This window comes from Chrysochloris asiatica, unplaced genomic scaffold, assembly GCF_000296735.1.
Source record: "Chrysochloris asiatica unplaced genomic scaffold, ChrAsi1.0 scaffold00221, whole genome shotgun sequence".
In the NCBI taxonomy this organism is placed as follows: Eukaryota; Metazoa; Chordata; class Mammalia; order Afrosoricida; family Chrysochloridae; genus Chrysochloris; species Chrysochloris asiatica.
In genome coordinates this window covers 484,529-497,325 of record NW_006408739.1, presented here as the reverse complement: position 1 = coordinate 497,325, position 12,797 = coordinate 484,529, and the positions used below count along the sequence as shown (strand labels likewise).

Below are 12,797 nucleotides of genomic sequence, written 5' to 3'. Positions count from 1 at the left end.
GTCAGCAGTTTGAAACTACCAGACATTCCATGGAAGAAAGATGAGGCTTTCTGCTCCCGTAAAGATCTATAGTCTCGGAAACCCTATGCAGGGTCACTATGAGTCGGAACTGACTCCACGGTACTTAACAACAATAACAACAAATGGTTAGTGACCATGAACATTTCTTCATATGTTTGTTGGTTGCCCAGATATCCTCCTTGGTGAAGTGTCTGTTCATGTCCTGTGCCCATTTCTTAATTGGGTTATTTTTCCTTTTCTTGTAGAGGTATCGTAGGTTCCTATATATTTTGGAAATGAGTCCCTTGTCTGATGTGCCATTGCAAAAGATTTATTCCCATTTTGTGGGCTCCCTTTTTACTCTCTTGATGAAGCCTTTTGATGCACATAAGTATTCAATTTTAATATATCCCATTAATCTATTTTGTCTATTTTTGTTTGTGTAAGTTCCAAAGGTAGTCTGTACATATGCCCTGTATTAGAGTGCTCACATTTGTCCCTATTTTTTCATTGATGGCCTTTGTAATTTTGGGATTCACATTTAGGTCTTTAATCCATGCTGAGTTGGTTTTTGTGTAAAGTGTAAGGTAGAGGTCTTGTTTCAGTCTTTTGCATATCTCTTCCAAATTCTACTAGCACCATCTTTTGAAGAGACCATCTCCTCCCAATGCAATATACTTAGGTACTTTGTTGAAAATCAGTTGGCTGTGTGGTGAGAATTTGTAATATGATCAGACCAGTACAGAGCTGGACAGTCATTCTTGGTCAGCTGGTTGACCAAAGTTTCTCAGTGAACCTGAGTAGGCAAAGACCAAAACTGCTGCTATCTCTGAAGACTGGGGCCTCCCTGTCTGACCCGAGCACATGAGAGGCCACTGCCCAGCATTTTCAACCACTGTTAGTACCTTTGCCCCTCAATCTGGAACATGAAGGCATCTGGTATATCCTCCTGCTGGTTTCCTTTGCCCAACCTCCTTCCCTTTACAGTCTGATTAACTCCATCTATATTAGTTTTCTGAAAGCCTGGTGACTCCATAAGATATGCACTGGACTGTGAACCACAAGGTTGGTGGTTTGAGCCCACCAGCCATTCCTCGGGAGAAAGGTGAGGCTTTTGAAACCTGATATAGTGTCACTATGAGTCAGAACCAACTGGACAACACTTAACAACAACAAAAATACGACAGGTGGGTGGCTTTAAGAACGGACTTTTATTTTCTCACCTAACGTTTAGAAGGTTGAAGCTCAAATTCAGGGCACCAGCTCTGGGGAAGGTCCTGTCCCTTCAGCTTCTTGGCACTTTGGTAATCTTCATGTGGTGTGGCATCTCTCTTCTCCATCCCTGCTGTCTTACTTGCTGGTTTCATCTCTTTTACAAGTCAAAATAGATTGCCATAAGACTAGCCTACACTAATATGATTTCATAACATAATAAAGACTCCATTTCCAAATGGGATTTTAACTACAGATATAAGGGTGGGGAGACAATTCAATCCCCTTTCTGTCCCATCTTTCTGCCATTGGCCTTGCCTACACCAAACTTCCCTGTTTTCAGAACTCTGTCACTTCCAGTGAAACACCCCACAAAGTTTTCATTTCCACTTGTGTATTCTCTGTGAAGAGCTGGTCCCAACTAATCTGGGTAGTACCTTCTCACCATCCCAGGAAAATCTTCAGCACTCATCAACATTTACTAGACATTTCCCTTGTGGACCATGCCTCTGTATGCCATCTGGGACACACTATCCCTGAAAAATGGTGGGAAGATGTATTTTTGAATATTAGGAATCCATAGTCAAATTTCCCTTGATTTCTAGAGATACTTGTTTGAGTGGTTCATAGTTAGAAATGAAAGTGTCCTGGGAATTGGTGAGCAAAATGACTCCTGAGCTCTGGTAGCATAGTGGTTATGAATCGGGCTGCGAACCTTAAGGTCAGCGGTTCGAAACTACCAGCCGCTCTGCAGGAGAAAGATGAGGCTTTCTACTCCCGTAAAGATTTACACCCTCGGAAACCCTGTACAGGGTCGCTATGGGTCGGAACTGACTCGATGGCACTTAACAACAACAACAAGATTTCTTAGGGCTGACAGCGTCATTTTACATGAATAATACATAGATCCAGATCATAATAGAAAGAACACTTGCACAAAGACCTGGTTTTACTCCCAGCTGGGCCAGTAACTTAACAGAGGAAAGTCACTTCACCCTTTGGCCTCAGTTTCATCTACTGTATCACCAGATAAAGAGGGCATCCCCTAGTTTGATACCCTCTTTATCTGGTGATACAGTAGGATTCACACACTTTTTTGTTTAAGGGGTCATTTAGCTTGCAGCCACACAGCTATTCGGTTCTGACCTCATAGAGTAAAATTAGACATAGATAATATGTAAATGAATGCACATGACTGTATTACAACTTTATTTACAAAAACAGGCAATGGCTAGATTTGACCCAATAACTTGCCAACTGCTGAACCAAATATAATTTAGGGGTCTTTCAGTTCTGAATGACTGAGAACCTGACTCTTGTTTGAGCATAGCCTGACATCTTGCACTTATCAGACAAGTTTTCCCTATACGTATAACCAAAGTCATTATTGTCCTCTAAACTACTCAGTATGTGCCATGGTCTCTGGGCCTTTAAGATCAGGACACTAGAACTAATTGAGAGCTGGTTGATTACCAATGTGTCAGCCACTGTGCTGTGTCCTTTCTCTCACTTTCTCTTCCAAACAGCCCCGCAAGACAGTGCAGGGCCAGAGGAGTTGGGTTTCTTGACTAATGCCCCCAGAAAATAAGCTTCAGAGAGCGGGTCAAAGCTCCAAAGTTCAGCCCACTTGCTGTAGAGTGGATTCCAACTGATGACAAACCTATGTGTGTCAGCGTAGAACTGTTCTCCATAGGTTTTCAATGGTTTATTTGCCATCACCAGGCCTTTCTTCCAACATACCCGAGTAGATTTGAACCTTCAACCTTTAGGTTAGCAGACAAGCATGCAAACTCCCTAATTCCCAGACTTCCTTTCTATTATAGGTTGCTGTTTTATAGATATAAAATTCTCCTTTTCAGTCATCGTACACTCTTTTAATTATTTCTGGGTAAATCCCAGTTAGTGTGCTGTCAGCTTCATATTGTGTTTTTTAACTTTAAAAAAAGTAATTTATGTTTATGATAAAAAATACAAAAAGATTAGAAGGTTGTAAAAGACAAGTAAACATTTTAATCATCCCCAGTCTTTATTTCCACTCTTCACTGTTAGCTACTGTTCATTGTGAATATTTTCCATGTACTGAAGCATACCATTCCATTATGTGGTTGTACAACTGTTTCAAGAGGTAGCATATGATCAAGAGCCAATAATACTGAAGGAAGAAGTCCAAGGTGCATTGAAGGAATTGGCAAAGAACAAGGCACCAGGAATTGATGGAATAAAAATTGAAATCTTTCAGCACTGGAGGCACTCACTCATCTCTGCCAAGAAATTTGGAAGACAACTATCTGGCTGACTGATTGGAAAAGTGCTGGGGACAGGATACACAGACCCTGGGTTGATCAGTGGCCCTGTGACATGGACGAAAATCCAATTCCAAGGCCATCCTCAGGATAGCGAGCCATGGACCCTGAGGGCCAAAGGAAGTGACCTCCTGACGTCCCGGGTTCATTGGTTTTTGCGAACTCACTGGTTGGCTACCTCTGTATAATTTTCTTTGGTCCTAATATTGTTCATTCTATGCTTCTAACTCCAGTAGTTATAGCTTCTGAGAAAATGGTTTCTTTTACAATGCCTCTCTTAATGCCTTCACTGTGTTGGCAGTGCGTGGAGTCCTGGGAACAAATCTTTCTGAGGAACAAGCGATAGCCACCTGGGATGAATGTCAGAACTGCTCCTTATTTGATTATTCAGTTACGTTTGATATCCATGAACAATAATGGGTTTGAAACCAACCCTTTTTTAGAGCCAAGGCAGTATAAGTTTCCTCAGATAATTCAGAAAGGCCAGGAACAGGTATATTGAGAATATGAGAAAAGGTTTTTAGAGAAAAACTACCCAAGGTTTGTAAATAAATTGGAATGGTAAATTTTGGGAATGTTGGATTAGAGGATAATAGTGGCAGCCCCATTAAACGGCCTCTGAATATAATCAGTTTAACTCAGATGCTCTCCTTCCTCCTGAAAGTATATAGGAATGTGATCATTAAGAACAATGTAGCATTTTAGATGTAGATAAATGAAGCCCAGTGCCTGAGATCTTGCTCACAAACAAAAAAGTTTGCAAAGTGTACAGAGACAGCTTGGCTCCTTTCAGGAACCTTGCTTTATGTTAAGTATCCTTAAGAAACCCCACCTCGCTGCTCTAGATCATTTAAGCCTAAAAGTTAATATATAACTGCTTGATTCAACCTTTTTTCTGTAAAAATAAAAATGTTAGATTGTTAAGAAAAACTATGAAAATATTTTAAAAGTTGTTCCTGTAAATCATTATGTCCTGTTTTGAATAATTAATCACATTTCAGTTCTGTATCCTGTCTTATCTAAAGAATTACATCCTCCCTTTGTGAATTACCTCCTTCCTTTGTAACAAATCCATCCCTAAAAAAAGAGAATAAAAGACTGAGGTAGAGTGAGTTCTGGGTGCAATGCTATGTTTGCAGATCTGCCTACCTGCCAGCTTGTATCATATCTGTGTGTCTGTCTTTTTTGTATATATTTCGTCTCTCTCTTTCTCTATCCCTTTCTCCGCCAGATCTCCCTTCTTCGTGACACCCACACTTCCTTGTCGAGGCTGGACCTCGACAGAAGAGATCTATATTTGTGCCTGTTTCAAAGAGAGGTGACCCAACAGAATGCGGAAATCATTGGACAATCTCTTTGATATCCCATGTGAGTAAAGTTTTACTAAAGGTAATACAGAAATGGCTGCAAGCATACACTGACAGAGAACTTCCAGAGGTTCAAGCTGGATTCAGAAGAGGCCGTGGAACGAGGGATATCATTTGCTGATGTCCGATGGATCTTGGCTGAATGCAGAGAACACCAGAAAGATGTTTACCTGTGATTTATTGACTTCACAAAGGCTTTCGACTGTGTGGATTATGAGAAGCTGTGGACAATATCGAGTATTCCGGAACGCTTAATTGTGCTCATGAGGAATCTATACTTGGACCAAGAGGCAGTTGTTCGAGCAGAACATGGGAACATTGAATGGTTTAAAATTAAGAAAGGTGTGTGACAGCGTTGTATTTCTTTCACCATACTTATTCAACCTGTATGCTGAGCAAATAAGCCGAGAGGCTGGGTTCTATGAAGAAAAACATGGCATCAGGATTGGAGGAAGACTGCAATGTAACAGTATGCAGATGATACAACCTTGCTTGCTGAAAGTAAAGAGGACTTAAAATACTTAACTGATGAAGATCAAAGAGCACAGCCTTCAGTATGGATTGCATCTCAAGGTAAAGAAAATAGAAATCCTCATCACTGGACTAATAAACAACATTCTTATCAATGGAGAAAAGATTGAAGTTGTCAAGCACTTTGTTCTTCTTGGATCAACTATCAACACTCATGGAAGCAGCAGTCAAGAGATCAAAGGACAGATTGCGTTAGGCAAATCTGCTGCTCAAGATCTCTTTAAAGTTTTGAAGAGCAAAGATGTCAGCTTGAGGACTAAGGTACGCCTGACCCAAGCCATGGTATTTTCAGTAACCTCATATACATGCAAAAGCTGGACAGTGAATAAGGAAGACCGTAGAAGAATTGATGCTTTAGAGTTATGGTGTTAGAGAAGAATATTGAAAGTGCCATGGGCTGCCAAAAGAACCAACAGATCTGTGTTGTAAGAAGTGCAGCCAGAGTGCTCCTTGGAGGGCAGGATGGCCAAACGTCATCTCTCATACTTCAGACATATTGTCAGGAGGGACCAGTTGCTGAATAAGAAGATCATGTTTGGTAAGGTGGAGGGTCAGAGAAAAAGAGGAAGACCCCCAGCGAAATGGATTGGCAAAGTGGCAGCATCAATGAGCTCAAGCGTGGCAACAATAGTGAGGTTGGCCCAGGACTGGGCACTGTTTCATTCTGCTGTGCATAAGGTCATTATGAGTCAGTTTCAACTCGATGGCACCTAACAACAACAACAAACCATGTTTGTTATGCCGTTACTGAGGCTATTTCCAGATTTGAGGTTTTGTTTTGTTTTGCTTTATCAGATAATATTGCAACAGACTGTGGATTTGTTAGGGCCATGGTATGTACAATTAAAATGTTGACAGATACCATCAAATTGCTCCCCACTAAAAAAATAAAAAAAAGTTTTGTCAAAGTGATTCCCATTTGTGGCAGTCCTCTGTGCATCAAAGTTAACTGTGCTTCGTAGCGAGAGCTTCAATGACTGAGTTTTCAGAAGTAGATCACCACGCCTTACTTTGGAGGTGCTCCTGGGTGGGCTCGAACCTTCAACTTTTCGGATAGCTGCTGAATGTGTTAACCATTTATACCACTCCACCTCAAGAAAGCCTTTGCCAATTTAAGTATTGTTTCCCAAACTTTTTGGCAATTTGGGATAATATCAAACTTTTTAAAAATTGTATTAATCTGAAAGAGGATGATGGTGTCTTGCTTTTATCTGCATTCTTCAAATTTTGAACAGCTTTTCCATGGTTTCTTTGCCTTTATTTCTTTTTCAGTTGATTTCCTGTTCATATTCTCTGCATTTATTTATTGGATTATTCTTGTTATTAAATGCCATCGAGTAGATTCCAACTCATAGCAACCCTATACAGGGTTTCTAAGGAACAGCTGGTGGGTTTGAACTGCTGACCTATGGTTAGCAGTTCAGTACTTATCCTACAGCGCCATTTCAGGACTCCATATTTATTGGATGCTTCATCTCAAATAAACTCTTTGTATGTTGTTTATGTTGCAGATCTTTCCCGGCTGGCCCTTTAATTTTAAGGGCTTCTTTTATGTTGTTGTTTTGATCACACAGTTAGGATAAAGATTTGTTAGTCTTTTTTGTTGTTTTTTCTTCAGTTGAAGTTAAAAATCACACAGCATAAAGTTAACCATTTTAAAGTAAACAATTCAGTGGCATTTAGCACATTCACAGTGTTATACAATCACCATTTCTATATAGTTCCTAAACATTCTTCTCACCACCCTCCCTCCACAAAAAAGAAACCCTGACCCATTAACTAGTCACCGTCTATTCCCCCCAACTTCAAATCCCTGGCAACCAGCAGCCTGCTTTCTGTCTTGATGGGTTTCATATCAGTGGACTCATACAAGGCAGCTTTTTGTGTCTGGCTTTTTTACCTTATAGCAGCATACTGTTGTCATACTTTTCTCATGAACCACCTGGATTCAGTCTCTTGGTGCTTCCTTGCTGTGCTCCTACCTCCAATCTGCACTATACCAGTAACTGCTGTCATTAACTAAAGACCCTCTTTTCCTTACAGAAGCAGATGAGAGCTGAGGAAGCAAAAATAGTTCAAGAAAAAGCTGCAAAGATCAAGGAATGGATCACACTAAAATTGGCTGGGGTGAGTCAAGTACTCAGCTTGGGAGCCCTGGAATGGGGTTGTGCCTGGGGCCACTGCTGTTCTAGAGTTTTTCTGCCTGTTGACTGTGTAATTTGTTCATTTATCCTGCATTCAGCTCAATTGCAGGAACTTTCCCTTCCTTTTGCCTTGGTTGAGTTTCCTTTGAGCTCCTGGTTAGTGTTGTGTTTTGTTTTAAGTTTGGAGAGAAGCAATGAGTCTCACTTCTGAAAAGCCTCCATCCGTGTCTTTTAAGGGCCACACACAGTCCTTATCAATCCTATCTCCACTTTATCCTTAGTCTTCCGCATTCACTTTCATAGTTCAACAGCTCGTCACATCTTTACCTGGGAAACTCAGGGCTGGAAGATACGATACCTGATAAATGTAACTAATGTCACTGAACAATTTGTGTAGAAATTCTCAAATGCGAACTTAACTTGCTATGGGAATTGTCTCCAAAAATTCAAGAAAATAGTATGAAGGAAAAAAAATTACATGGGGGCAGTTCTACTCTGTCTGTACTTTCCCATGGGGCTGCTATAAATTGAATCATCTAGACAACAATAGGATTAATGGGTATAAGACACAAAGTCCAGTCATTAGGATGCTCTAATAGGAGCATAAATTCTCTAAAACATTTTCAATAACTAGGATGTTAAAAAAAAAAAAAAAGGCTGAGGGATGGGGTGGTGAGCCAATGCAACAACAAGAATTGATCTCTGTATAGCTGCTGTGTTGAGCAAAATAAGCCAAGGTACTTCACAAAAGTTCATGGGAAAATTTCATAATCTTTTCATTCCATTTTTTCCCACAAACTTTTTGGAGTCTCCTCATACATACTATATTAAGTTCAAAACCAGGCACAATTAAATCAGTGTGTGTACGGATGCATACTGACATGGCAAACCCAAAAGAAAACAAGGAAACAAGTATGATCAACTTAGAAGAGTGCTTACCTTTCGGGAGGATGAAGATGAAGGAATGTCTGTTGGGAAGGGGCAAGTAGGGAGGAACACCTGAACATGAAAATGAAAATCCTCACAACTGGACTGACATCATGATAAAGGAAGAAATCAAAGTTGTGAACAATTTCATTATACTTGGATCAACAATCAAGAAACCAAGTGACACACTGGCATTGGGCAAATCTGCTGTGGAAAGACCTCTTTAGAGTTTTAAAAAGTAGAGATGCCATTTTGATGACTAAGGTCTTTTCAGTTACCTCGTATGCATGCAAAGTCTAGGCAATGATAAAGGAAGACAAGATTGCTGAATTTAAATTGTAGTGTTGGCAAAGAATATTGACTATGCTATGACCTGCCAGAGTAAAAACTAAATCAGTCTTTTAAAAAAAAAAAACAAGAAAATGTTCCTTAGAAGAAAGGATGGTGACTCTTTGGCCTACTTGCTTTAGATACATCATCAAGAATGACCAAAATCTAGAAAAGACAGTTAGTGGAAACAAAGGAACCCTTCAATGAGACAGGTGACCCAGTACCCACAACAAAGGACTCAAACATCCCAGTGATGGTGAGGATGGCAGCATTTTGTTTTGTTGTATGCGAGGTTGCCACTCAATGGCAACTAACAACAAGTTATGGGGAGGTGGGGTTTCTTTGGTGCTGCCAAATTCGTATTTTTTAACTTGCGTAGTGGTTCACATGGGTATCAATTTCAGAATCTTTTGGGAAGCGATTTATTGATGCAGTATGCATTTTTCTGTGTGTTGTATTTCACAGTGAAAAAAGTTGAAAGTAACTAGTAAAGAAAGTGCAGGGCCTACCAAATAGAATTCCATCCCAACCCAACCCAGTTAGCACAGAAGAAGAGAGGAGGTCAGTGCTTTCAGGAGGGTTGGCACCAGATTGGTGGCACACCAGCTGTTTTTCAGAGACTTGGGCTTTTAATCTTCATTTGAATTCTGTATCTGAACCTGTAGGCTGCGTGCTCTGTATGTTCATTTTTAATTTTGCCCAGCTTGAGACAGAGAATCAGCACCTGAAAAGCTGTAATCAGCGCCTGATGGAACAGATGGGAGTTCTTCAAGATGCGCTGGAAGGTAGGCCGGCATGTGTATGTATGTGTGTTTATACTTTGGAATGTGCCTGTGTGTTTTTTGGGGTCTGCAGGTATGTATGATAGGGTCACAGCTGAATTGAGGCACCCCTTGATTTTCTCAAATATCTACTTCTGCCCCAACCACAGCTCTTCAGGTGGCATCTTTGGGGAAGTTGTTGGTGGTTCCCCAGGAAACCCCAGAACAGGATGCTGTTACTGAAGGGCCTAGAAACCAGCCAATCAGGCAAGACTGTGGTCCCCAGCTTGAGGGTTCCCTGAAGGTAACCATGCCTACATCTCCTTCAGGTGCCCTGCAGAACAAGGACCCTGCGCCTGGAGGTGGGAGCCCCTTGGAGGTCTCTGGTTCCAGCCTGGTCTACTCTGGGGAAAGAGCAGAGGCCAGGACTCCTCAGGCTCATCTGGGAAGAGAGGACCCTACCAGCCCGCTGTGTGTGAAGCCTCTCACCCTTGGGGAGGGTTCTGCTTCATGGGATGAGGGCCTGGTCAGCACTGAGGGCAGGATGCACCCTGGGACAAAGCACTCCATCAGAGAAGGTGGCCCTGGCAGCAGCCAGACCCTTCCAAAGGCACAGACTTCTAGCATCCCCAGGGACAGCATCCAGCTGACCAAGCGGCACCACAGCCAGCCCCAGGTGGGCTCTGGCTGCTTTGACCATATGGTGAGCATTGAGATTGGTGCTGTCTCAGCCCTGCACCCCTCCAGCCTCCTCAAGGTGAAGACTGAAGCTGAGTGCCGGGAGGCACTGGAGAAGATGGAGATGGAAGAGCCACCCCTAGAAGGGAAGGAGAGGCAGGAGAGCCCGAAGATCCCCAGAGCTGACCTCGGGGAGGCAGAGCTGAGGAACAAACCGCCCACACCACCCCTGCATCGGTTTCCATCCTGGGTAAGAGGCTTCGTCAGTGTACGTGAGTACTGTTCATTAAGCACGCCTGGTGGAGGCTGCCATTCTCACACGGCTCTGGAAAGCCGCTGCCACAGTCTACCTGGACCACATGGAGCCAGAGCCACAGACAGGGTTCAAAATGACATATATGGGAGCTGGCTGTCATTTCCTGAGCTGTGTGCCATGAACCAAGCTGCACATTTTCTCATGTTCATTTTGCAGTGACACAGTGTGACTGCTAAGAACACAGGTCCCTGAGCCAAACAACTAGGGTGTAAGTGCCAACTGTGGGATCCTGGGCATATTACTGGACCTCTGTGCTTCCGTTTCTCTATATGTAGAAAGGAAACAATAGCATCTACTCCTAGGGTTGTCGTGAGGATGAAATGTTTCATAAAATTAAATGGAATCTTAGTGTGGTACTGTAAGATAAGCACTGGATTGCTAACCACAGGTGGGCAGTTCAAACCCACCAGCTGCTCCTTGGAAACACTATTCGGGGTCACTGTGAGTTGGAACCGACTTGATAACATTTAACACTATTTAATAAAATACTTGAAATGGTGCCTGAATCACAGTAAACAGCATGTGTGTGTTGGCTCTTTTCCATTGTTTTGGAGCATTAGTCCCCTTACCTGTAATAGTAGATAAAGGTTCTACTGCCTCAGAATCACAGAGACGGGGGGCGGGGATACAAATGAGCAAGACTGCTTATGAATGAATCTTTGTAGAAGCTGAGCGATGGGTCCATGGGGTGTTTCCCCATACTGTTCTCTTCACTTGTGTCTAGCATCTTCCTGGTTGTTGTTGTTGTTGTTGTTAAGTGCCGTCGAGTCGGTTCCGACCCATAGCGACCCTGTACAGGGTTTCCGAGGGTGTAAATCCTTACGGGAGTAGAAAGCCTCATCTTTCTCCCGCGGAGCGGCTGGTAGTTTCGAACCGCTGACCTTAAGGTTCGCAGCCCGATTCGTAACCACTACGCTACCAGAGAAGTTAAAATAAAAATTGGGCAGGGGGAGGAGTGAGTAGCATTTCTCAGGTCAGTAGTGGGGATGAGATGAGATAATGGTGCTTAGGAAAACCTGGCTCATGGGAAAGACTCAGTACTTGGATGAGGAGTTAGGTGCTACTACTCCCACCTTCCCTTTTACAAAGAATTCCCGAGTGGTGAAAACAGTTAACATGCTCAGCTGCTAACCAAAAGGTTGTAGGTTCAAGTCTACCCAGAGGGACCTTAAAAGAAATGCCTGATGATCTGCTTCCAAAATATCAGCCACTGAAAACTCTATGGAGCATATTTCTAATCGGACACATAAGGGATCAGCACGAGTCACAGTGGACTTGATGGCAACTGGTTTGCTACCATGATGGTTAATAGTAGTTCTGTGTAGCATAGTGGTTATGAATCAGGCTGCTAACCTCAAGGTCAACTGTTCAAAACTACCAGCCATTCCGAGGGAGAAAGATGAAGTTTTCTGTTCCTGTAAAGTTTTACAGCCTCGTAACCCCGGGCAGGGTTGCTATGAGTCGGAACCGACTCCATGGCACACCACCACCATGTTCTGCCTATACATTGTCTCTGTGTATGTCTGTGAATGGTTATTATAGAAGTGTGTGTGAGAGAGATGATAACTAAGAATAAATATATAAAATAACCTCGGATGACATTTTCACACATAAACAGCTAATCCCTGGGGAATGAGGTGTTGAGGGGCTTCAGGTCTCCTGCCAGACCCTCAGTGCTCTCAGCTAGGCCCTAGGGACCCAGGAATCAGATAAACCACTTTAAGGAGAATTTTTCTCATGTTTGCAATCTTCTTTGTAACTTGCTCCTAAGAAAAACAAGGTACAGTGCCAGCTTCTTTTGAAGTCCCTGGGCTGGAACACTCTGAGGGAGACAGGAAATCAGAGTGGCCAGAGCCAAAGGAACATAAACCATCTGGGGGGAACAAGAAGACTGAGAATTCCAAGAAGGTGTCTCTCAGTTTACAGTTTGCAGTCTTTTATCTACTGGTTCTCAAAGCAAACTTGTGAGTTAAGCATTAGATAACCGTTTTTGTTAAACAGTCCCATGTTTGTTGAACTTAAATCCCTCAGGCTTCAGTTTCATTTCCTGTGTGAAGTTAGAGGCTTATCCTTGGTTGAATTCCATGCCTGCTCCTGGCAGGAATCATCCTCTTTATACCTAGTCTTACTACTGGGACCCAACTTGTCTGCCCTCCATAGACATGGCACAACCTGATGACCAAAGGAATTTCCCTCCCCCATAGCAGGGCCCCTCCTTAAATTAATTT

At 42.5% G+C, this 12,797-nt stretch overlaps 1 protein-coding gene across 1 annotated transcript in view; it reads left to right on the top strand.

Annotated features, from left to right (window-relative positions):
* The window catches only part of PLEKHH1 (pleckstrin homology domain containing, family H (with MyTH4 domain) member 1), a 79,191-nt gene that overhangs the window by 44,211 nt on the left and 22,183 nt on the right, over nucleotides 1–12,797 (top strand). Inside the window, exons 4-6 of the mRNA XM_006873051.1 lie at nucleotides 7,457–7,540; nucleotides 9,518–9,599; nucleotides 9,746–10,503. Of these exons, the coding sequence (XP_006873113.1) occupies nucleotides 7,457–7,540; nucleotides 9,518–9,599; nucleotides 9,746–10,503 (924 nt within the window). The remainder of the gene's footprint in view (nucleotides 1–7,456; nucleotides 7,541–9,517; nucleotides 9,600–9,745; nucleotides 10,504–12,797) is intronic.